Genomic DNA, 27,500 nt, shown 5'->3' with positions numbered 1-27,500 from the left:
GATTTCACAGCCATAGATATACACAAACACACACACACGCGCATGCATTCACACACACGCACACACACATTCCCACCCACACAGTAGCAGCATCCAGTGTTGCATCTTCGGAGCCTGTTTGGTTCACAACACCACCTACACACATCAACTGATGATTGACGCCAACTGTCGATGTTACTAATGCTGCTGCCACCACCACCACTGCTGCCTCTGCTGCTATTGACATTATTGCAGTTACAGCTGCAGTCGCAATAGAAATTGTTGCAGTGGTAGCTACTACTGCATCACCTAATAACAAACGCTACAGTTGCTTAGCCCCTCGTCAGCCCTTACCGAGCAGACCTTGCAATCAAACGTTTTCCCTCCATGACCACCATGCCTCTTTTTAAACATACAAGTGACTACATTCTTATTTTGTGATTTGAGGGAGATTTGGCTGCTATCTCTAGCAAGTCCAGCAACCACCTAAGTGCTCCTAGGTTAAACTCCAGCAGCTAGTGTTTTGTTTAACCCTAGGCTAGCTCCAATCAAGCAAGAGCACTTTATGGTCAAAGACAATCCAGCTTTGGCCATCCTACTTTTTGCATATGTAATGTACCTGTTTGGAAAATCATGGTATGGATTCGATTTGAGAGAAGTTTGACTGCTATTTCTAGCAGATTAGCAGTCCGCTTGTTACGACTGCTGTTCTTGTTATTTTAACCCCAATGATCAGACGTTCCAACCATGACAAGTCCATCTAACTGTACAGCAATACTACTACCAGGGCAAAGTTATCCAGTATGTCCTACCTTTTCAATATAGAACTGTGTGTGATTACAGGAAGATTTGATTGCTATTTCTAGAAGGGTAAGGGACCACCTGGAGACTTATGTTATTGTCAGTGCTGTAGTAGCAACCACCACCACCACTGTTGTTTAACCTCAGAACAATCACGAAAAAGTGGGCTTATGATCATAGGCATTCCAGATGTGACCATTCCATCTACTTCCTAGGCACAGTGCATCTCCTTCCTTCCTTTCCTTTTCAAGATGACAGCAGGTGTGTAATTTGGAGGGGAGATTTGACTGCTATTTTCAGCAGATTGAGACCCACATAGGGACTCCAGTGTTGTTCTTGTTACAACAGCAGCAGTAGCAGCTGTTCAAGACACCATCATTTCATTCATTGATTAAACAGCCAGCAGTGGCAGTAGCAGCAGGAGCAGCAGCACCACCACCACCACCACCATCAGTGGTAGTCTTAGTAATAGTAGTAGCAGCAGCTGTGACAGCTCTTTTAGTGTACTTGGCAGCAATAATAATAATAATAATAATTATAATAATAATAATAATAATAATAATAACAACAGTAGTAATAATTTTGGAATAGTTATTGTTGTAGCTGTTGTTGTTTAACCCCAGGTCAGTATCAGTCCTGACCTCATTGAGAAGATCTGATTTACCATCCATCAAAGGCATTCCAACCGTGACCATCCTGTCTAACCACTCCACTCCTGTAGGATTACATTGTATCTAATGTTTTTTTTTTCTAAGATGGTAGTTGTGTGAGATCAGAGGGAGATTTAGCTGCTATTTCTAGCACAATTGAGTATCTCATACTGGCTCCCCCTCATGAAACTGAGGTGGTAGTAGTAGTAGTAAGAGGAGCTGTAATACCATTATTAGTATTGATAGCAATAACAATACCAGTAGTAGTAGTAGTAGTAGTAGTAGTAGTGGTGGTGGTGGTGGTGGTGGTGGTGATGGTGGTAATAGTAGTACAAGGCAGTTATATAATAGTAATAACAGTGTTATTATTAGTAATGCTGGTGAGGTCTTTGGAGATGTTGCATAGTTTTACACATACCCCCACCCTCGTTCTGCATGGGAGGGGAAGTAGAAGCAGATAAGTGGTAGAGGGAGATGGGAGCTGAACTGAAAGGAGGGGGCTAAGGGGTTGATGACATACTGGTTCAAAGTTCATCGGATTTGTCTTAAGATTGATAAGGGAAGGATTTCGAGAGTGTGAAGGATGGGGGTTGATAGATGGATGGGTGAATATATAGATAGATAGATAGATAGATAGATAGATAGATAGATAGATAGATAGATAGATAGATAGATAGAGAGAGAGAGAGAGAGAGAGAGAGAGGGAGAGAGGGATGGATGGATGGATTGATAGATAGATATATATATAGAGAGAGATACAGGTAAGAGATGGATGAACTGATGGATAGATAGACAACCAGATAGATGGATATATAAAACATACATAGAGGAATAACTAGATGGATCAATGGATGGATAAGTAGGTAGATAGGTGGATAGATAGATAGATAGATAGATAGAAAGAGGGATGGATGGATAGATAGACAGACAGACAGATGGATGGATGTAGTCCATAGATGTATAGGCAGATAGATGGAAAAATAGATGGCTAAGAAGCTGGATAGATAGACAGGGAGGTAGGTATGTAGATTGATAGCTGGATGGATGGATGAATAGCTTTACAGAAACAGGTTGTAGTGAGAAACAAGAAACTATAACAAGACAGAGAGAAAGAAAGAGAGAGGGAGGAACGGCTACATTTGGGAAGTGAAAATAGTGGATACACGGAGATAAAAGAAAGAAACAGTGGAATTTTAACACTTCAAAGTAAATTCACACGCTGTAGCCATTTATTTGGAAGTTTCACGAAGAGAGAAGTGAGAAAGACAGAGAAAATGAGGGAGGGAAAGAGGAGTGGGGAGAGGTTGGCAAAGAGAGATTGATAGTTCTGTTGCAAGAGTTACCAATAACTTGTAAGATATTTCACCTGGAGATTATTATTAAGAAAAAATATCAAAAGATAGTTTAACATAGTCCCAGATGAAACATTAACACAGCTGTCAATGTATTGAGTCCTTTTCTCATGATTTGCAAGCACCATATAACTAAAGGCATGGCTGTGTAGTTGAGGAGCTTGCTTCCCAACCAAAGTGGCCTCGGGTTCAGTCCCACCACAAAACACCTTGGATATCTTCTACTATAGCCCTGGGCCAACCAAAGCCTTGTGAGTGCATTTGGAAGATAGAAACTGAAAGGAGCCCATTGTATGTGTGTGTGTGTGTCTTTGTTTCTCAGTTTGATAACTGATGTTGGTTTGTTTATGTCCATGTAATAGCGGCTGGGCAAAAAGAAGCTATCAGAATAAGTACCAGATCTTTAAAAAAATACTGGGTTTGATTTGTCCAACTGAACTCTGCATACGACAGGCTTCTTTCAGTTTCCGTCTGCCAAATCCACTCACAAGGCTTTGGTCAGCCCAAGGCTACAGTAGAAGACACTGGCCCAAAGTGCCATGCATTGAGACTGAACTCGGAACCATGTGATTGGTAAGCAAGCTACTTAGTACACAGCCACGCCTGCACCTGTGTATATATATATATATACCTTTTATGCCAGGGGCACCACCTTGAAGAATGAATCAACTCTAGAACTTTTTTTAAAAGCCTGTTACTTATTCCATCAGTCTCTTTTGCTGAACCACTAAGCTATGGGGGACATAAATAAACAAACACCAGTTGTCAAGGGTTAAACACAAGAAATGATAGTACATACGCACACACACACACACACACACACTGTTACACTTTTACTTGTTTCAGTCATTTGACTGCAGCCATGCTGGAGCATCTCATCCAAAGGTTTTAGTCAAACAAATTGACATCAGGACTTTTTTAAGTCTAGTACTTATTCTATCGGTCACTTTTGCTGAACTGCTAGGTTACGGGGATGAAAACAGACCAACACCAGTTGTCAAACATTAATGTGGGACAAACACAGACACACACACACACATATATATGATGGGCTTCTTTCAGTTTCCATCTACCAAGTCCACTTGTACAGCTTTGGTCAGCCCAAGGCTATAGTAGAAGATATTTGCCCAAGGTGCCATGCAGTGGGTCTGAACCCAGAACCATGTCAGTGGGAAGCAAGCTTCTTACCATACAGCCATGCTGGCACACATAGTGTGTGAGATTGTGTGTGTGCGAGTGTATGCGTGTATTTGAATGTATGCATGTGTGTGTGTGTACATATGTTTGTATGTGTTTCTCTCCCAGGCAGTTGCTACAGATGTGTCTAGTACAATAGTTAGAGAGGAAATTACCAGCTTATCATCCAGCTGTTTGCCAAATCTCTCGCTTCCAGCTTTTACAGCTGATGGATTTAGACATTCATATTAAAGGAGACATGCGTGCACCTGTGTGTGTGTGTGTGGTTGGCTGGCAGAAAGATAGCAAGTCATAGGTAACTCTCCCCACTCCCACTCCTAAAAAAAAAGTCAAAAGCAGCACCTGGTGAAGGAAGAGGTATGCTACGTTGCTAATTAAATGAGAAGACAGAGGAATTTGATAGAATCGCAAGAGGTAGTGGGGGAGGAGAGTGTGGAATGACTATAGAGCTGAGAGATTATGAATGTCAACATGTGATATTACAGCAAAGTATATTCCTTATCTGTCACCTGTCTCATTCCTCCATTAGAACTGGAATCGGTGTAGAAAAAAAAAACAAAAACAAAAAAACTTTAGATTTTTAATTTTTGCAAAAGTGGTACTGACATGTATCAGTATGTGAGTGGCATGTGGTACAAACATGTAGGTGAAGAAAAATGGTAAGGATAAAGGGATGGCAGCAGGTACCAACATGTAAGTGAAGTAGCACCAAAATGTGTGCAATGTGGCACCAATATGTGGAACAAGTGTGAAATGGTGATAGAACTGACAGAAATTATGAATGCTGTCATGTGATGTTATAGCAAAGTACCTTTCTTATCTTTCACATGTCTCATTCCTCAATTGGAACTGGTATTGACAGAAGAAAAAGAAACTGGCACTGACATGTGGTATTACCATGTGAATGACATGTGGTACAAACATGTAGATGAAAACTGGTGCGAACAGGTAGGTGAGGCAAAACCAACATGTAAATGAAGAGACACCAATGTATTAGCGAAGGACGAACCTACATGTTGGTGAATTGGCACCATCATGTGGGCAAAAGATGTTCAAACATAGAGAAAGAGGCACTGAAATATGGGTGAACTAGTACCAGCATATGCGTAAAGTGGTACACACATGCAGGTAAAACTGTACCAACATGTAGGTAAAGTGGCATGAACATGTGGGTGAGGTGGTACAAATATTTGGGTAGAAAGTGGTTCTAACATGCGGGTATAGAGTGGTAGTAACATGTCAGTAAAGTGTTACAGTTGTTATGGGAGTATTTGTACTGATACATGGGGTAATGGGGATAGAGTATAAATTGGCATGAAGGTGAGGGGGCAAAGAAATAATCACATGTGGGTTCAGAGTGAGAGCAACAAGTTAATGGGACAAAACGGTAATAACATGTGAACTTGTAGTGGCAGTAACTTGCAGTTATAAAATGGCACCAATGTGTGCGAATAAAGTATTGTGACACAATCATGCAGGCATAAAGTGGCACAGGTACGAGGGTTTAGAATGGTATTGACATGTAGAAAGTGGTATAAACATCTAAGTAAAATGTGATAATGATTTCTATAGAATAAAACATTCTGAAACATGTACATGGGCAGTTGTGATATTTATGGGCAGCTTGAGATATATATATATTGGCAGTGTTGTACTATGTATGTACAACTGTAACATACAGCGGCAGTTGTGATGTTTCTGGGCAGTTGTGATGTTTTTAGGCAGTTGTGATGTATCTTGCAGCTGTTATGCATATACACAGGCACTTTTCCAGGCACTTGAAGTTGAAACTGCGATCATTCAGTGAAACTTATTTGCTACCAAGCTCCAAAATAGTCCAAAACCTGTCCCAAACTGGCTCCTAATCTGATCCAACAATGTCAGCAGAGGTCTAACACTTTTAACATTCAAATTATTCGGTCAAATGTAGTGTTTTGGAGCACTAAGAGTACCATACAAGTGTGATCGTTGCCAGAGCAACAAACTGGCTTCCATGCTGGTGGCATGTAAAAAGCACCATTCGAGAGTGATCGTTACCTGCCTCACCTTACTGGCACTTGTGCTGGTGGCACGTGAAAAAAACATTCGAGTGAGGTCGTTGACAGTGCCGCTGGACCGGTTCCTGTGCAGGTGGCACATAAAAAGCACCATTTGAGCATGGCCGTTGTCAGTACCACCTGACTGGCCCTCGTACCGGTGGCACGTAAAAGCACCCACTACACTCTCGGAGTGGTTGGGTATCCATCTGTAGAAACTCAGCCAGATCAGACTGGAGCCTGGTGCAGCCATCTGGTTCGCCAGACCTCAGTCAAATCGTCCAACCCATGCTAGCATGGAAAGCAGATGTTAAATGATGATGATGATGATGCATTATCTGGTAGCTTCAAGATTTCAATGATGTGATTGTTTATTTTTTGAGGCCAGAACTGACTGAGTTAAATATAAAACATATAAAATATTTGGGCAGGATATGGCTTGTTTAAATGCTGAAGGGTTAAATCTTCCATCGGTAAACACACAGTTGTTGTTATTGTTGTTGTTTGTAAGACATTTCTGGAATGAAGTGTGGCTGGCTGGCAGCTACAGCCAAATTGTGGCCTAACTTGGCACATATTCTTGATTGATTACTGCAATTATTTTATTTTAGTTTTGATTTCCATTTGATTGCTTTTGTTTGTCCTTCATCCCCGACCAATCTTTCCTCTCCTCTGGTTAAACCACCATTTTTTCACCGACTATCCCACTTGTCCATCTGTACAGCCATCTTGCACCAACGTGCCTCCCCCTCTACACACGCAGCCATCTCCCACTAACTTCCCCCTTATTCCACTTACACTGTTACCTCCCACCCTCTCACCAACGCTCCCTCTTTCCCTCTGTCTACATCATCATCTCTATTATCACTATCTCTCACCAACCCTCTCTCCATCTATCACTATACCTATGTCACACCAACTCTCTCTCCTGCCACCACACAGACACCACCACCACTGCCGCCAACCGCTTTTTGCTCATTCCTTCTGTTTGTCTCCATTATCTCAAAAGGTTCTACTGAATCATCAGCTGATAGATACTGCCACTTCTTTTAATATCCAAGACTTTGCCTGACCATTCTGACCAAACAGAATCACTGCTGTTTCCACTGCCACCACGACCACTACAAAAACCAATAACATCATACGTTACAATGGTTTCTTTTTTTTTACATCATCCTGTCTGTCTGTGTCTCTCTTTCTCTCTCTCTCTATATTATTCAGACATGGCTGTGTGAATTAGAAGTTTACTTCTCAATCACATGGTTCCATGTTTAGTCCCACTGCATGGCACCTTGGGCAAGTGTTTTCTACTACAGCCCAGGGTTGACTAAAACCTTTGAATGGAATTGATAAATGGAAACTGAAAGAATCCCATCATACACATATATGGTATGTATATATGTGTGTAATAGTATGTGTATGCTCGTGTTTCCTTGTCTTGACACTGAGTGACAGTTGTAAATGAGTGTCACTGTCATACAAGCAGTGTCATTCATTTCCACTCTTCTGCAAGGATATCTTCTGGGCATGGGGAATTATTACCTTGATCGGCAACAGGTGAAGGTTGGTGACATGAAAGGCATTACAAAAGGTCTATCCATGCTAGCATGGAAAGTAGACAATAAATGATGATGATGATACATACATATATATATATATATGTGTGTGTGTGTGTGTGTGTGGAGGCACATGGCCTAGTGGTTGGAGCAGCGGACTCGCAATCGAGAGATCGCAGGTTCGAATCTCAGACCAGGTGATGAGTGTGTTTAGGTAATGGTGAACTTCTGCTAACTCTTTCACCACAACTTACTCTCACTCTTTCCTCCTGCATCTTGCAGCTCATCTGTGATGGACCGGCATCCCAGCGAGGTGGGGAACCTAAACGCCAAGGAAACCGGCCCTATGAGCCAGGCATGGCTCGAGAAGGAACAAAAACTCACACACACACATATATATATATATACACATGCATATATACATACATACACACACTCACATATATATATATATATATATATATATATATATATATATATAAACTCTTTTCAAGAAACAACAGAGTAGAGCTCAATTTATTGAATGATTAGATTAAAGTATTAATTAGAAAGTGACACATTTCAAGGTCAATAACACTCCTCATCAAAGCTGACACCCATCTAAACACAGAGTGTGTGTATATATATATATATGCCAATTTAATTATGCAAACATATAACAAGCTTTCTCCATCCGGGTTGCGGATCCGTGGAACAAGCTGCCAGACGAGATGGTGAAGATGCCGATGATCGCTTTGTTCAAAGCCTCCCTTGACCTCAAGTGGCCTGAACTCTTTACATGAACACCACCCTGTACTTAACTCCATGTCCCCCTACATGGCCTTGCTATTTGCTTTTGAGTCTAACTAACTAACTAACATATAAATATATATATATATACATATAACCATGTATTTCCGTGCCCAAATCAAAGTTGGATAATTGCATAAATACATAAGGACAAATCAAAATGTCTTTAAGCTAATGAGATAACAGTTTACAATAATCCAAAAGGAAAGTCTTCAAACGAATCCAATAAATACAAAAGAGCCTTACAGCTGTTTCTGGGAATGTTCGAAGACATGTGTAGGTAAATCCTTTTCAATTCAAATACTTATATCTAATTACAACAGCTGAATCATATTCTTACAATATCATGAATAATTTTATGATTTTATTTAAAACTCGGAATCCGTGCATATTCTCTGATGAAGGAAATGTGGGTTACTGAAGTCATCAAGGATTTACCTAAACACTTCTTTCCACACTCCCAGAAACAGCTGTAAGACTTTTTGATTTGTCTGTATGTCTTTATGCAATTCTTTACTTGACTTTGATTTGGGCACAGAATTATACTGTTATACGTATATATATATATTCTTATATGTTATATTCTTTTATTTATTTGTCATCTGGCCATGCTGGAGCACTGCCTTTAGTTGAACAAATCGACCCCCCCCAACTTATTATTTGTAAGCCTAGTACTTATTCTATTGGGCACTTTTGCCAAACTGCTAAGTTATGGGGATGTAAGCACACCAACATAGGTTGTCAAGTGATGGTGGAGGGACAAAAAGACACACAAACATACACACACACACACATATATATATATATATACAATGGACTTCTTTTAGTTTCTGTCTACCAAATACACTCACAAGGCTTTGGTCAGCCTGAGGCTGTAGTAGAAGACACTTGCCCAAAATGCCACACAGTAGGACTGAACCCAGAACCATGTGGTTGGTTGGAGATCTCTGAAGTAATGGTGGCTTGGACAGTATACCCAGTCAACTTTCTAAAGTGGTTGGTGTTAGGAAGGACTGGAGAAAAAAAATTGGCCAAAATGAAATGCAAGCAAGATGAAGTCCTTCCTAACTTGTCTAGGTGAACAGATTTGTCCAACCCATGCCAACATGAACAGCATAGAACATTGCTGATACACACATGCACATGGACACATACAAAGTTTAGAACTTACTTGATGAATAAGCAGGTCAGCCAGATCTGGATTTTGGGTTTTTAAGCTAAACAAGTGCTTAATTAGTGGGTGGCTGGAATTAGAAACACAAAAAGAACAATTATTTATCAATAAAATCTTAATTAGTGCAGAGAACTGTGTCGTTAGCAAAAGTAATACAATGTTAGGTTTTTTAATGAGAGACAGGTAGATAGAGAAATAAGAGAGATATACAGGTAGAAATACACACACACATACACACATTCGCATGTGTGTATGTGTGTGCATGCGTATATATGATATACACAGCGAGTGTATGCATGCATACATACACACAAACAAATATATACCGTAAGGTGAGGTGTGGACAGGAGAACAAGTAAAGTATAAAATATGAGAGAACAATTATGGCCTGTTGTCAGGCCAATCCTTAAACACTTGCAGGATGTCTGGTCTTTAGCCAATCAGATAGGAGAGTTTATCAGTTGGAGGGGTGCCACACCACAACACCCACCTCACTCCACTACTATTGTTATGGTCAGTTCCAGGGTACAGTGTGGTGGTGGTGGTGGCGCTGTGTACCTTGCCCACTGTTTACTACCTGCATTGCCATTCTTAACACCAAGACACAAGAAAATGAAGAAACCGTTAAACCAGTGGTTCTCAACCATTTTCCTTAAGGACCCTTTTGATACCTATTTTACTTGGATGGACCCTTATAGCCACTAGATGTTTGAAAAAAAATACCGTTATATTTTTATGATTAAGTAATCCTTTCTACTATAGGCACAAGGCTTGCATTTTTTGGGGTAGGGGGCAGTCGATCACATTGACCCCAGTACTCAGCTGGTACTTAATTTATTGACCCTGAAATGATGAAAGTCGAACCTGGTAGAATTTGAACTCAGAATGTAGTGGCAGATGAAATACCGCTAAGTATTTTGCTCAGCATGCAAACATTTCTGCCAGCTCGCCGCCTTAAAATAGCTTATAATTCTTTTCTGCTCTAGGTACGAGGCCCAACATTTTTTGGGGTAGGGGGCAGTCAATTTGATCAACCCCCATATGCAAATGGTACTTAATTTATTAACCCTGAAAGGATGAAAGGCAAAGTCGACCTCGGTGGAATTTGAACTCAGAATGTAGTGGAAGATGAAATATCACTAAGCATTTTGCTCAGCATGCTAATGATTCTGCCAGTTTGCTGTCTTATTTTAATAATTAAATAATATTAATGTGTAAAGAAAATACACATTGGGCATTGAAGTCCCTGATACATACAAAAGAGCAGGGTGGATGGTCAGCAAGGGAATGTCTTTGACCAAAGCTGACTTGACATTATCTATCACAATCACAACCAAATCAGAATGACTTTATGTTTCCATGCAGGAAATAAACACTATCCCACATCCTGTTCCTATCTCTAACTCTATTCCACTCCCTTTACCCTCTGATACCTGTGTCCCACCCATTACACTCCTCTAACACTCTGTCACAATTTCTGACTGTACTGATAACACCTGTGATGGACCCTAGAAAAGGCTCTCTCTCTCTCTCTCTCTCTCTCTTTCTCTTTCAAAGAATGTGTTTTTATGGAATGTGTGAACATAAGTGTGGAGAAGGTCACATGCTACAGGGTCAAAGGTCAGTCTAAAAATTTTAGATTCTACCTCTCCCTGATACACACACACTTATTCACTCCCATGATCTTTACTCTATGTACAATGTCTTTTTTACTCTAGGCACAAAGCCCGAAATTTGGGGAAGGGGGCCAGTCAATTAAATCGACTCCAGTACACAACTGGTACTTAATTTATCAACCCCAAAAAGATGAATGGCAAAGCTGACCTTGGCAGAATTTGAACTCAGAATGTAAAGACAGACAAAATACCGCTGAGCATTTTGCCTAGCATGCTAATGATTCTGCCAACTTGCTGCATTGCACACACATATATATATATAATATGATGACCTATGATGTTCAAGTATCTTTTATCTTTTCTTGGTTTCAGTCATTGGAATGCGGCCATGCTGGGGCACTACCCTGAAGGGTTTCAGAGGAACAAATCAACCCCAGTACTTATTTTTCAAGCCTGGTATTTATTCTATTGGTCTCTTTTGCTAAACTGCTAAGTTACAGGGGACATAAACAAATCACCTCAAGTGGTGATTGGGGACAAACAGAGACACAAAGACAAACACAGGTATGTATAGGCGCAGGTGTGGCTGTGTGGTAAGAAGCTTGCTTCCTAACCACATGGTTCTGGGTTCAGTCCCACTGCTTGGCACCTTGGGCAAGTGTCTTCTACTCTAGTCAAGGGCTGACCAAAGCCTTGTGAGTGGATTTGGTAGACAGAAACTGGAAGAAGACCAGCGTGTGTATATATGCATGTATTTATATATATTTATGAGTGCATCTTTGTGTCTGTGTTTGTCCCTGCCACCATCGTTTGACAACTGATGTTGGTGTGTTTATGTCCCTGAAACTTAGTGGTTTGGCTAAAGAGCCTGATAGAATAAGTCCTGGGGTCGATTTGTTCAACTAAAGGTGATGCTCCAGCATGACTGCAGTCAAATGACTGAAATACGTAAAAGAGTAAAAGACAATATATACACACACAAAATATGCATATACATATATATATTTATATAACAGGCTTCTTTCAGTTTTCATCAACCGGATTCAGTCAGAAGGCTTTGGTTGGCTCCTGGCTGTAGTAGAAGGCACTTGCCCAAGGTACCATGTAATGGAACTGAACCTACACCCATGTGGTGCGCATGTTTGTGTGTATACCTTCAGTGTCTGTCATAGCACTGCATCACTATTATGTTAATCCCCTCCCAACTACTTTGATGGAGGCACGTGGCTTAGTGGTTCAGGTGTTGGATTCATGATCTTGAAATTGTTGTTTCAATTCCAGGACAGGGTCGCATTGTATTCTTGAGCAAAAACACTTCATTTCACGTTGCTCCAGTCCACTTGGCTGGCAAAAATGCGTAACCCTGCAAGGGACTGGCATCCCATTCAGGTGGGAAATACATCCAACATGGAAACATGGAAACTGGCCCTCATGAGTCATTGTGACTCGAAAAGGAAACTTCACCTGTTTTACTCCTTAACTACTCCCACTTATGCCTATATATGTGTGTGTATGCATGTGGAAGCCATGCCAAAACAGTTACAGAAGTCTTGCATGGCTGGCTCTTGTCAAACTGTCCCACCCATGCCAGCATGGAAGGCAGATGTTAAATGATGATGATGATGATGATGATATATGTATATATCTTAATTCTTTTACTTGTTTCAGTCATTTGATTGTGGCCATACTGGAGCACTGCCATTAAGGGTTTTAGTCTAAGAAATCGACCCCAGGACTTATTCTTTGTAAGCCTGGTTCTTATTCTATTGGTTTTCTTTGCCAAACTGCTAAGTTACAGGGACATAAACACACCAACATCAGTTGTCAATTGATAGTGGGCAAGGGTATAACATAGACACAAAGCCACACATACATAAATATACATACATATATATATGTATGACAGGCTTCTTTCAGTTTCTGCCTACAAAATCCACTCAGAAGGCTCTGATTGACCCAAGGCTAGAGTGGAATATACTTGTCCACACAGTGGGACTGAACCTGGAACCATGTGGATAGGAAGCAAGCAAGCATGTATGTATGACTGTGGAAGACTAAAGATGCAACATCAAACAACCTACCTAATATCTACCTATTGAGCTCACTAGCTAATGGTAGTTATGTAAGAATGAGTGAAGACTGAGCAAAGTGTCAGGACAACCTCCACCACCACCACCACCACACCCAGTCCCTTCTCCACACACACACACACACCACACACACACACACACACACACACACACACAGTCTCTGGCTTTGTGTTTCTCTTTCAGTAAAATCTTGGGTATCACTTGTACTACTTACATGAATCAATACCAACTAATGTGGAACAATAGAGAGAGAGAGGGGAGAGGGAGAGAGAGAGAGGCAGGGAGAGAGAGAATCATTTGTTTTTCTCATTTCTTCTCTTTGATTTCAGTGTGCTGGCACACAAACACAGACCCAAGCAGTGAGAAATAGATACATCAATCTCCTCATCTCCCCACTTCACTCTCTCTCTCTCTTGCTATTTGCATATGTGTGTGTATGCATTTGGCCATCTATTTATACATGTGGATGTGTGTGTGTCGTTAATTCACATTACTCTATAAGGAGCACAGGGCTGATTTTCTCTGGCATATATATATATATATATATATTATATATATATATATATAGATATATATATATATATATATATATACTTTATTTAAAAGCATCACGTTCCCATTCGTCGGACAGTTTTTTTAACAAAACAGTCTTACAAACGTGAACATGAAACTCTGAGTAACAGCTTTTGTTATATTTCTGCTGCTTTTAAATAAAGCATATTACTCTACCTCTGGTATTTGAGTACTCTCTTTTTCCACCTTGTTTCACATTTATGTGCTTACTCTGGAATATATATATATATAAAATGGTGTATGTATTTATACACAAAAGAGGTGACCTTTAACAGGACACCTTACATGCTGGAAAGGGCAGTTAAAGCTCAAACCACAAATATGAGTAATTTCAAAGGGAATGAAAAATAAAAATATTTCTATAGTTACCCCTAGACTTGAGTTTCTGCATTAATGTGCAAATAAATTCATTTGCCATCCATGCTCCTTCCATAAGGACACTAAGATTAATGCCTATTTATGCAGCACAGAGAATACATGTGCTACATAATCATACATTCTAATTTTTTAAAATCCACCGTGCAGTTACATTCAGCAGCAAATATTAATTAAAAAATTAAAACTGTGTACCAAAGAGGTTCAAAACTACGCAAACTTTACTGTGAAAATAATAAGGGTATATATATATATATCCCTTTTGGGATATGCAACATTCTCCACCCATTTCTATGCACCTTGTGCCTGATGGGGGTCACCTGGACACCTCACTGCCATTATCTATCCCCTTCAACTCTTACTGGTTATGTCCTCTTTCTCTCTCTCTTTGCCTTCCTCCTACTTAATGTGGGTAGTCATGCAGATCCTTTTACAAGAACCTGCTTGGTCACCTCAGTCCTTACTGTAATCCCCTTATCCCCTAGCATGAAGCTCACATCCCTCCAGGGTTGCTACTCCTGCGAGTTGCACGACAACCTCATTATGCAGGCAACATGAAAAAAGGACCAAGTCTACTGTGTGAGGTGGTTGGTCATAGAAACTGTGCCAAAGCAGACACTGGAGCATGATGTGGTGCTTGGAGATATTGGATCTAGTTGAAATACACCCAACCCATGCCAGCATGAAACACAGATGTTGAATGATGACAATGTGAATCACACACACACATACATACAAAAGCATTAATGAGATACATGAACCTAAAAAAATCTATTTAATTCAAATATTCAAGGTACTTATTCATTGCGAAATTGTTCAACTAGCTAGAAATTACTTGGACCGTGACCAACGTCTATACAAAATAAATATATATATAGAGAAGTGTCTCAAATATGTCTTTAGTTACATTCTATGCGCACACACACACACACACACACACACAAACACATAACTACCTCACTAATTTTCAATGTGGGCTTCACTAGTCTTTTCTGATGACTATCTTTAAAGCAAATTAAGTTCCAATGTCTTTTCCTGTGAATAAACTATCAGTTTATAGAAATTTATTTTTATGCTGCATCTTTATGCTTTCAGTTCATCTGGCTTTTCAAGATTGAGAGAACTACTTTTCTTTGACGCCAGTGATTCTCAACCATGGTTCCTGTTTTACTCAAAAGAACCAACGCAGCCATTTGATGTTTAAAAAATCCTATCCTATTTCTATAATTAAATATTATAAGAAATTATATTTTTTTAAATTCTGAAAATATTTTGCGCATTGTAGAAGTTTACATACAAATTATAACAGTAAAATCTTACAAGGACCCCTGTTTTTAACAGTTTAAGATGAACCTGCATGAGTCATCCTGCTCCCTTCTATTTAACCCTATCGGCCAAAAAGTTGAATGACAAAGAAGATTGTATTAGTTCATTCAATTTCCTACAAGAATATACAGGGTGATTCAAAAGTCTCCATACATAGGAAAAATTGATTCTTTTTTATGAGAAACAGTTTATTAGACCCCCTAAATCCTCTGATCTGACCCCTCTTAATTTCTATTTCTGGGGGCATTTGAAAGGCATGGCGTATCGTGGAGAGATAAAAGACATAAAGCATTTGAAGGAATGCATCACCAAGGTCATTGGTGTGAGGAGTGGAAAAACCCAACGTTTTGGATACAGTCCTTCTTCAGGGAAAAATTGACCAGAGATAAAATTAAAGATAGATAGATAGATAGATAGATAGAGAGAGAGAGAGAGAGAGAGAGAGAGAGAGAGCAGATATTTTACATCCTCTGTATAATGTATATATAATTATATAGAGTCATTTAAATTGTATGACAAATAACCATTATCTGGAACTGTGTGTGCATTCCTGTATATCCAAAGGGAAACTGAAAAGAATTTGAATTACAGTCCGAGTTTTAACTGGTTGGAATCTACAGTTGGGTATGTCATAGAGTACATATAGAAAGCTTTTATATATGCATATGTATATGTGTGTGTGTATTTGAATATATATATATAGCGCAAAGGAGAAGCCTAGACTAGCAGGCATGTTGTAAGTTAATTGAAGAGGGTTGCCAAGATTTTATGGGATGTTCATTCTGCAAGGCTCCGACTGGGCTTTGAGTTATTGTTGCATGTAAAAGGAGGGCCATAAATTTCATAACTGAAGTCACGGATAAGGCTACTACATGGCTTTGGATAAAAAGGGCAAACTGGTGGTTTGCTGCCACTGAGATGGAACCTCTTCCAACCAACTCATCTACTTCTGGAGTCCTTCACTCTGATTAAGAAGTCAGAATTTGATCTCTCTGAGCACATCTGGCATGGTACACATCAATTCTTTACTTGCATTAGCATCTTCTGACCCACTACATATGGGGGAGAGGGAGGTGTTACTGAAAGGTTCCTGGCTTTGAGGGTACCATGAAAGGCATGACTGCAAGCCTAACCTTCTAAGTTCTTTTACAGAGCTAAGAAAAATTGAAGGACCACTGCAATAAGTGTGAATCTGAGAGGGGAATGTCAAAATATAACTGATCCTCCCATATTTTCTTGTATCCAAAGCCAGGAACTTTTCAGCAACCCCTTGTATGTATATAAGTGTGTATGTGTGTGTGGGTGTGTATGTGTGTGTGTGTGAATGGAGACATACTGCACCTCACATGAAAGTTTTGAGCTATAAACGCTGATGTCTGTTGATATTCCACATGAACAAATTGCTTGCTAGCTCAGCACTTTGGAAAATGAACAGAACAAGAAACTCTTTTACTTAAAATAAAAAAGAAAAACAGGTAAGGGTTAATGAGTGACAGGAAGAGCATGCTACTGTAAAATAATACCTTGAAAATATGTATTTGTCAAATTGTCCAACTTATGCGGGGACAGAAAAAAAAATGGGCACAAAATGGATGGATGAACAAACACCGAAATACACACACAAAGAATCTGAAGCACCCATGCATGAACTAATAGTATTCTCTAAGTGATATATGTAATTCAGAGGAGGAAGAAGAGGGGAGGGGAGAGGATATGTATGACTGAATCTTGTTGTAGACACTATATACCTATATACATACACATATATATATAATATATATATATATATATATATATATATATATAGGGTGGCCCAAAAGTAGGTTTATAGTTATCACATAGGCACTTTAAATTTCTTTTAAAACATTTAATTACATTTAATTTTCTATCTTACAATCATATTCTTTATGCACATCTTAAACAGACAATGTTTAACCTCTCAGATGCTCAAAATGTCCTCTTTCAATATTGCACCATTCTTCAAACCTCTTCAGAACACTCTGACACACAATGCGGCACATATTCCGATCTCCATCAATTTCAGTGAATGCGTCAGAAATATAATCCTTTAATTCATTTACTGTTTGGGGATTCCTCTCATAAACCTTGTTCTTTACAACACCCCCCAAAAAAGAAATCCATTGGTGTCAGGGCAGGTGAATGTGGTGGCCATTCGATGCTGCCCTGTCTTCCAAATCAACGCTGTGGAAAGGCTTGGTTAAGGTAGTCTCTTATTGTCAACACATAATGTGGAGGTGCTCCATGTTGCTGAATAATGGGTTTAGATTTTTTTCATAATTAAAATCTAAACTGTTAATATATGAATGCAAAAGAGATAGCTGAATAACTGTAAATCTACTTTTGGGCCACCTTTTAACTGGTAATTAACATCATGTTTTAAAATCTTCCCCTACCCAACCACTTTTTATGGACAGTTACTGATAGCCAACTGACTACTCCTAATGTCTACTTTCCTCCCTGAGGAAAAAGGGGTACATATGATAATGTTTATGACCATACCTAGCCATGAGCCAGTAACTCACTCTTGTCCATTATTCAAAGTAGACATAGTCTTCTAGTCTTAGATTTAGTAGTTGATAAAGAGATAAATGAATTAGAAATGAATTACAATCCCTTACAACCTTATCGCCCCAAATAGGCTTCATGCGATTCTTGGAAGTGTAGTCTATTCTTAGCTACAATAGCAACAACATGAATTTCTTCCAAGTTCTTGCTCTCTTAAAGTATTGAGAAAAATTATATTAACGTGTCCAACTGGTTAAAATTCTATTTTTTTATCTGTGCAGCTGAAGATGGCACTGCATTTAAATTGATGTAATGATTGCATTGTTCAATTAAATGGAACCGCTTGAAACGGTCGTACTGCATCACTACTTGATATCCTGTTGCTTATTTTGACTATATATATAGTAACAACAGACTGTGGTTACATTATACACGTGTATATATATATATATATATATATATATATATATATATATATATAAATACTCAATAATAAATCAGTCATAGCATACATACACACAAGAGAATAGGACAACCCGATTCATTATACATTCATTCTAAATGAACGAGTCTGCGAGGAAGCCTTTATATATCTCAATTTGTTAAAGATAGATATCAAAACCCCCTCAAATAACACACTTTAGTGTGGTGTCATGTAGTACTCAATGTATTACATTTGAAAACCAGATGGGATGGTCACAGTTGGAATGTTTTTTTGATTGGGGCTAAACATCAAATTCTTCACAAACACACACACACACATACATCTACAGACAGACTAATGTCAAACATACATACACACATATATAGATCAAGTTAAAGCCACACACACACAGAAATCAGAGTAAACCCATTCATACTTATACATTTGCATATGCACACACTAAAAGACAACACTACACTAATATAGACACACACACATGCACACACAGAAGATTAATAAACACTACATCTAAACAGTATCTCTCCCCCTTTATCTCTCTCTCTCTCTCTCTCACACACACACACATACATACAGCTTCTCTCTTTCTCTGTCTCTCTCTCTCTCACATAGTCTCTTTCGTACACATAATCTTTCTCTCTCACACACACAACATACTGACTTTCTCTCTCTCTCTCACACACACACACTTTTGGTAGCACAATCATGCAGGCTTTCCTCTGCTAAAATCAATGGTATTCCACCATTCAGCAAGAAAACAATGCAGAAATCATGACAGCAACATGACGGAGGTTTCCCCAAAGTCTGCTAGCTGAGGAATTTGACCAATTCTTCCTGTCTATCTCTCTTTGCTAAAACTCCAAAGATTGGTAAGCTTCTCTGTTTGTGTTCTTCGACTCTGGGAATTCTTACTATAACTTAACAGAAAATGGAGACATTGAGAACCTAAATAGACATTTTCTCTCTCTCTCTCTCTCTCTCTCTCTCTCTCTCTCTATATATATATATATATATATATATATATATATATATCTTTCCTCTCTCTTTATATATATGTATGGTAAGAAGCTTGCTTCCCAACGGCATGGTTCCAAGTTCGGTCCCACTGCAAGGTATTTCGAGCAAGTGTCTTCTGCTATAGCCTCAGGCTGACCAAAGCCTTGTGAGAGGATTTGGTAGATGGAAACTGAAAGAAGCCTGTCATATATATATGTGAATGTGTCTTTGTGTCTACCCAACCAATGTTTCTACCCACCACCACTTGACAACTGGTGCCGGTGTGTTTACCTCCCTGTAGCTTAGCAGTTCAGCAAAAGGAACCGATAGAATATGAGGCTTAAAAAAATGAATCCTGGAGTTGATTCAAAGTGCTTCAAAGAGGTGCCCCAGCATGACCGCAGCCTAATAACTGAAACAAGTATAAAAGATAAAAGATCTACTTTTCCGCATCTGAATGGGTCAAATGGAATTTGCTGAGGTATTGTTTTACAGCTGGATGCTCCTCCTGACACCAACCCATACTTATTTCCAAGCAGGGTAATATTTCCCCATGGCCTGACATGTTTTGCATGAAAGACTGGAAGTGAACAATGAACAATACACATATACAAGAGACTTCTTTAACTTTCTGTTTACCAAATTCCCTCAGAAGGTATTAATAGGCCTGGGGCTATAAGAGAAAACACCTGCCAAGGTGCTGTGCAGTGGGACTGAACCTGAAACCATATGATTGGGCTGCAAAGCAAACTTTTTAACCATACAGCCATACCCATACCTGTTTCATTTGTCTTATCACTTTTACTTACCACAGGATCATGAGTTCAAATCTTACAACTGCTTTATTCAGTCTTTGAGAACAAACAAGTCTTTTTTTAAAATTTTTGGTATCTATTTTGATTCCTTTGTATAAGGATGAAGTTGTGGGGACATGATCCCAGTGTTCAGCTGGTACTTATTTTATCAGCCCTGAAAGGATGTAAAGAAAAGTCGACCTTGATGGAATTTGAACTCAGAATGTAAAGATGGACAAAATCCTGCTAAGCATTCTGCTAGCTTGCCACCTCAAGTATAACTCATATAGAACTGATCCCATCCTCAATATATAACTGGTATCTATTTTGCTCCCTCTGTATGAGGATGAAGCAGTGGGGATGTAAGGCGGGTTAGTGTGGTGTTGTATCATAACACTACCACTACGACACTATCACAGAGATAACTGTGATCGTAACTTCCATCACTATAATACCACCACTACCTCTACCACCTCTACCACCACCACCACCACCATCACCACTACCACCACCACCACCACCACCACTGCACTCAAACCATCATGCTGAATATTATCTCACTGTATCATTATCTAACCAGATACTCAAATCAATGAATGACCTTTCACCTTGATCACATGCAAGGAGGAAGGAGAGGAGAGAGGGAAGGAGGGAGGGGTGAGGAGAATAGATAAAGTATGGGGAGAAGGTGGGGGGAGGAAGAGGAGGGGTGGGAGTGAGACACAAAAGAGAAAAGATGATGTAAATAAGGCAGGGTATGTATTGCAAGAATGCGTGTGTTGTTAGTTGTATGTGGACACACACATGCACACACACACGCGTGTGCGCGTGCACGCAGATTGGTTTGAAATGTAGACAAATAGGAGAGATTAGAGAAGTCACAATAGTGTGACAGAAGACTTTGATACTAACAGCTAAATGACAACAAGGATGATGATGATGATGATGATGATGATGATGATGGCGGTGGTAGTGGCGACGTCAACAAATACAACAACCATAATCAGTCTGTGTGTGTATTGATGACTCTTCAAAACACATAACAGTATCTAAAACCAGATAAAAATTGTGTCAGAATATCATTATCATTATCACCATCATCATCATCAGTGCCCATTGTCACTATTATGATGACGATGAAACGACCATCACCACCGCCACCACCACCACCACCACCACCACCACCGCCATCATCACCACCACCACAGCCACTGGTGCAACCATCATTTTAACGTCTACTTCTACATGCTGGCATGAGTCAGATGGAATTTTTCAAGGTGAATTTGTTTTTCTATAGCCGGATGCCCTTCCCGTCACCAAGCCTCACCCATTTCTGAGCAAGGTAATATTTCCTTGTGACCGGACAGGCTTTTCATGGAAGACTGAAAACAAATGGGCACCATTGTATGATGTTACCCTCAAGGTGGCATATTCAAGAAAGCATATAAAAAGAGAGCAGAGAGACAGAAGAATAATGCTGGGAGTGGAAGACCAGAGAAGGAATGCAGGACAGAAATGGTGACAGGATATAACAGAGAGTAAAAGGAGTAAAAATTATTTGCCAACATAACATGGCAGTCCTGGTTTAGGACGAATGTTACTGTAATTTAGCCCCAGGAGACATCGTCTCCAGCTGGCTATACAACACAATCTGTGTCCTTATATTTTCAAACAAGGGAATCTAGCAACCCCACTCAGCTCAAAACAATATCTGTGTATCACGATTTCCAGGTTATTTCCCTTCATCTGCACAGAATAATTGTTCTGGGCTAAATTACAGCAACATTCATCCTAAACCAGGACTGCCATGATCTGTTAGCAAATAATCTTTACTCCAAAGTACTGTTGCTGAATATCGCTCATTGTGAGATTTACAAATAGTAATTTACTAATTTAGAGAGTAAAAGGTTTTGCTTTTATGACTTTCAGCAGCAAAATAAATACAGCAGAGGAGAAAGTGATGAGGCATTCTTTTAACTGCTCTAATAATAATAAAATAACAACAACAACAACAATACTTTCTACTAAAGCACAAGGCCCGAAATTTGGGGGAGGGGGACTAGTCAATTATAACAACCCCAGTGTTTCATTGGTACAACCCTGAAAAGGTGAAAGGCAAAGCCGACATGCACGGGATTTGAACTCAGACAAAGACAAACGAAATATTGCAAAGCATTCTGCTTGGTGTCCTAATGATTTTGCCAGCTCGCTAAGGCAAAACCAACCTCGGCGGAATTTGAACTCAGAATGTAGGGATGGGTGAAATACTGCTCAGCATTTCAACCAGCACACAAACAATTCTGCCAGCTCGTCACCATAATAATGATAATTCTTTTCTATTGTAGGCACAAGGCCTGAAATTTGGGGGGAGGGGGCAGTCGATTAGATCAACCCCAGTGTTTCACTGGTACTTAATTTATCAACCCCGAAAGGATGAAAGGCAAAGTCGATCTCAATGGAATGATGATGATGATGATAATAATAATAATGATGATGATGATGATGATAATAATAATAATAATAATAATAATGATGACGATGATGATAGTTTCTGATATATGGCACAAGGTCACAATTTTCTCTTTGATGAAGGATTGACTGAATGACCAATACAAATCACCAAACATCATACAGGAATTCATTTCCTATTGTCAAACAGTGGCGTAACAATGAGTTGGGTTGGTTTAATTTGACATTAACAAACTGTGGAATTCTCTCTCAATATACTTGGGTTAGGATTAACGACTGGCCTAGAATTGATGACTAGACCAGCAGCCTCTCTGGAATACCATCATCATCATCAATGTTTGTGTTCCATGCTGGCATGAGGTGGATGGTTCAACGAGAGGACTACAGAGGACTATATGGAGCTTCAATGTTTGTTCTGATGAAGCTCATACAGCTTCAATGCCCTTCCTAATGCCAACCCCTTAACAGAATGCCATAAGTGCTTTTTCATAGCACCAGCACTATCGTGAGGTCACCGAGTAACTTGCAAGATAAGACCCCCACCTCAATTGAGTAGGGGTGCAGTATTGAGAGAGGTGGTTTTGTGGCAGGTGACGAGAGGCTAAAGCATGTCACAGGGGCAGGAACAAAGATGATGGAGACGGGGTATCAGGGTACATTGCCAAGGTATAAAGCGGAGGGTAAAGGGAGAATAGGAGTAAAAGAATTGAGGACAGCTGAATGGGTAGGCTTGCAAGAGTGCAAACAGAGAGTGACAGATGGAGCTGGGGAGTTGGGGAGTCGGAGAGCTGGGGATAGAAGTGAAAGCAGTAAACGGTAAACATGGGTGGAGTTAATTTCAACCAGGTGTGTTTATTCTGAACAAATAAAACAGTTTTAAGTGATTTAGAAAGTCTGAAATAAGGATAAACCAATGTACTGGGTCTACCATAGTTTACTCTGGCGGTATTTTAGAAGGACTTAAAATATATAATAGAGAAACAATTCTTAAACCTTTTGATACCAACCTGGCTAAAACCAGCTCTGGCTCTGAGTACAAATGTCTTGCTTTCATAAGTTTTGAATTAAAATGTTCCACCAAACCTTAGTCACAATTTATGTTCCTAACACTGGCTTAATGATAACAATTCCTGGCAGAGCATTGTGTTTTTAAGTATTGCACTTTATTTCATGTTGCTCCAGATCACTCAACTGGCAAAAATGAGTTGTACCTGTAATTCAAAGAGCCATCCTTGTCACATTCTGTGTAGGGCTAAATCACAATACAGAATTAAGGGTACACATGACTGTGGAGCGCTCAGCCACTTGCATGTTAATTTTTATGATCAGGCTGTTCTGTTGATCGGGATAATTGGAACGCTCTTCATTGTAACTGACGGAGTGCCAGATTTGGTAATATTGGTGCCAGAGAAGAATGTACTCAATACACTTTGTAAAGTAGTGCTCAAATGAACCTTTCTTGTTGCCAACCCTCACTTGTTCCCAAGCAAAGTGATTATTTCCCTAGTGTGATGGTAAAACTCCATCGCAACTAATGTGCAACATTAAGACAAGGTGACATAAAAACACACACATACGTATATAACTCTACATGAGAAGATACTTTCAGTTTCTGTCTGCTAAATTCACTCACAAGGCTTTGGTTGACTTGAAGCTAGAAGAAAACACCTGGAAAAGGCGCTATACAGTGCAACTATATTTCACAGAGGCAATGACCAAGACCTTTGGCATTATGTTGTGCTTGAGAGGAAGACCCATCAAGCTGAGCAAAATCAGAGTTGTGGCAGATACCAGTGTCATGCAAATGGCACCCATGCCAGTGGCACGTAAAAGCACCCATTCCACTCTTGGCGTAGTTGGCATTAGGAAAGGCATCCAGCCGTAGAAAACCATGCCAAATCAGAAAGGAGTCTGGTGCAGCCTTCCAGTTTGCCAGCCCTGGTCAAACCGTCCAACCCATGCTAGTATGGACAACGGGCATTAAATGATGATGATGATGATGATGAAACACACACATACACACAGTTCGATGATGCACTGGTCAAAAATTTGAAGTCACTCTAAATACTATTATTGTTAAAGAATAATAAAATTTGTACTCTGCCAAATCTATTGAGTACTCTTGATTTGCATGTAAAATTGTTTTTATTATAACATAAAAACACATACACGTATTCATTCATATATATATATACACATGTGGAAGCGCAATGGCCCAGTGGTTGAGAAAAATGGAAAGTCTTTTACGTTTCGAGCCTATGTTCCTCGACAAAAATTTGTGTGAGTATATGTATATATATGCATCTTTTATTTTTTTCATTTATTAGACTGTGGCTCTGCTGGGGCACCCCCTTGCAAAACTTTAGTCGAATGTATCAACCCCAGTACTTTTTTAAGCCTTGTAGTTATCCTATCATTCTCTTTTGCCAAACTGCTAAGTTACGGGGAGCGGAAACACACCAACAATGGTTGTCAAACTGTGAATGGGGGAACTAACACAGACACACATACACACAGATATATGACGTGTTTCTTTGAGTCTACTACTACTACTACTACTACTACTACTACTACCAAGTCCACTCACAAGGCACTGGTCAGTCCGAGGCTATAAAAAAAGACACTTGCCAGAGGTGCTATGCAGTGGGACTGAACCCAGAATCACGTGGTTGAGAACCAAGCTTTTTACCATGCAGCCATGCCAGCACCTATGCATATTTGGCCACTGTTGCCACTGGTTCCATTATCATTGTTACTAATAAAATATATTACATTCTCAGCCAATTTACAAGGGAAGTTGAGAAAACCCCAGCAGTCATCAGGAAAGGTTGAAAGGAATAGTCTGATTGTTGGGGTTTTCTCAACTTCTGGTATGAAACTGATTTGTAAAGTGATCTTACATAAGAATACAATATTGTATTTTATTAACACTAATAAACCCAGTCCAGTTTAATCAATTATATAATTGCCAGTTATATAATTGACACAGGGATTTTAGGCAACTATGTATCCATACACACACACACACACACACACAAATCCATCCTCTCACATCCAAACCCATTCTCTCACACACTATCCTCAGTGAACTTGAGATACACAAAAATTTACTGAAACTTCACTGGACTTCAGTCTTAAACTTGCTCTGGTTTTCAAGCTACCAACTTCATCCTCTTCCCAACCGCCCCCACCCCAAAAAAAAACAATGATAAAATAGTTGGCGTTTTTCACAGTAGAGATTGGTTGACTCCAGAAAGTTTTTATCAGTAAATGATAATAGAAGTCACAAGAGATAACTGCTGCCACCACCACCACTAACATCATTATCACAAAAATCATCCTACTAAATAGATCACCAGCACCAACACCACCACCACCACACTAAGTCCCACCATCAACACCATAATTAAATCTACCATCACAATTCCTGGATAACCAGCATTACTAACCACAATTTTCACAAACACCATATCACCACCACTACCACCACCACCACAGCTGTCCATAGAACAGCAAAAGGAAACAGTCATGACCACTAACACCATCCCTTTAGAACAAGTGGGTAACCTACACTAGTACTACTACTACTACCTATACCCCCATGTCTCCCCTACACACACACAAGATCCAAAGGCAGGTAAAAACAATGGTACAAATTAATTTACAAACAGAAGGGGAAAATAGGTTTTATTATAACTGGAACTCTGAAGCAGATAAAAAAAAAGTTTTGCACTTTGACCTTTCAGCTTGTGTCACTGGAGGTGACTTGTTTGTTTAGGGTGACCTAAATAATCTCACATGACTGCAGTCTTGTGATCAGCAAACTGTAACAGGTTCTTGGGTAAACAGGTCACACCACAAAGCTGATGTGTCTGAGTTGAATGTGTACATGTACATGTGCGTGTGCATGTGTGTATATCTATGTCTGTGTGTATGTGTCAGTCTATGTTCTTGTATGTGTATGTATAGGAATGTCTCTGGAAAAGGGGCACACAAGGACCAGCAGTGAAATACATGTCTCATACCAGCTGCCCCTTAAGTATGTTAGTAATCAGTCTCAGATTTAGTGGGTTTGTCTGCCAGTATCAATTTTTGTTCAAACTGATTTCATATTCAGTGTAATGATAAACTTTTATAGGCTAATGAATGACATGAAAATCATTTTCGTTATAAATCAATAAAGAAAGAACTATTAGCAATTAAAGTTTGACACTTTTGGGTAATTTTAGCCAATTGTAAGCCATATATACAGTTATGCCTGTTTTCATAGTAACAAGCAGAACATGAGTACTCTTTCATTAGAGAGAAAGCATGTGTGTTGACAAATATATTCTACATTATGCCACATGCATTGATGCTGCGTTCTGTTGCTTGTACCCTGGTCATGAGATGTGCTAAAAATAACAGCTAAAAATTTCTTGGCATAATCGGATGAATTCCCATGTGTAGAGTACAAATTTGAAAAAATTTTTCTGAAAATTCCAAATTTTAAAAAAGTCATGGGGACTTATATGTTGTATGTTAAGCAGAATTTGACATGTTTACACTTTCATATAAAAACATGTGCTATCTTTAGGATGTTGACCACAAAATGTAGTCATGCACAAAATGACAGCTTCCAAATCCTGTTTCCTGACTGGGTGAAAATGAGCAAAATTTAAACCTCTGTAACTTTTTAAAAACATTTTTCAGGAGAAAGTGAAATAACTCCAGCAATTCAACTTGGAAAAGTACATTAATGCACCAAATTTAAAATTTT

At 39.4% G+C, this 27,500-nt stretch overlaps 1 protein-coding gene across 1 annotated transcript in view; it reads right to left on the bottom strand.

Annotated features, from left to right (window-relative positions):
- Positions 1 to 27,500, bottom strand: part of LOC115218467 (heat shock protein 75 kDa, mitochondrial) — a 192,406-nt gene that overhangs the window by 12,944 nt on the left and 151,962 nt on the right. The window contains exon 17 of the mRNA XM_029788301.2: positions 9,532 to 9,604. Within this exon, the coding sequence (XP_029644161.1) occupies positions 9,532 to 9,604 (73 nt within the window). The remainder of the gene's footprint in view (positions 1 to 9,531; positions 9,605 to 27,500) is intronic.

The sequence above is a fragment of the Octopus sinensis genome, linkage group LG13 (assembly GCF_006345805.1).
Source record: "Octopus sinensis linkage group LG13, ASM634580v1, whole genome shotgun sequence".
Lineage (NCBI taxonomy): Eukaryota > Metazoa > Mollusca > Cephalopoda > Octopoda > Octopodidae > Octopus > Octopus sinensis.
This window is presented reverse-complemented; position numbering and strand designations above follow the sequence as displayed.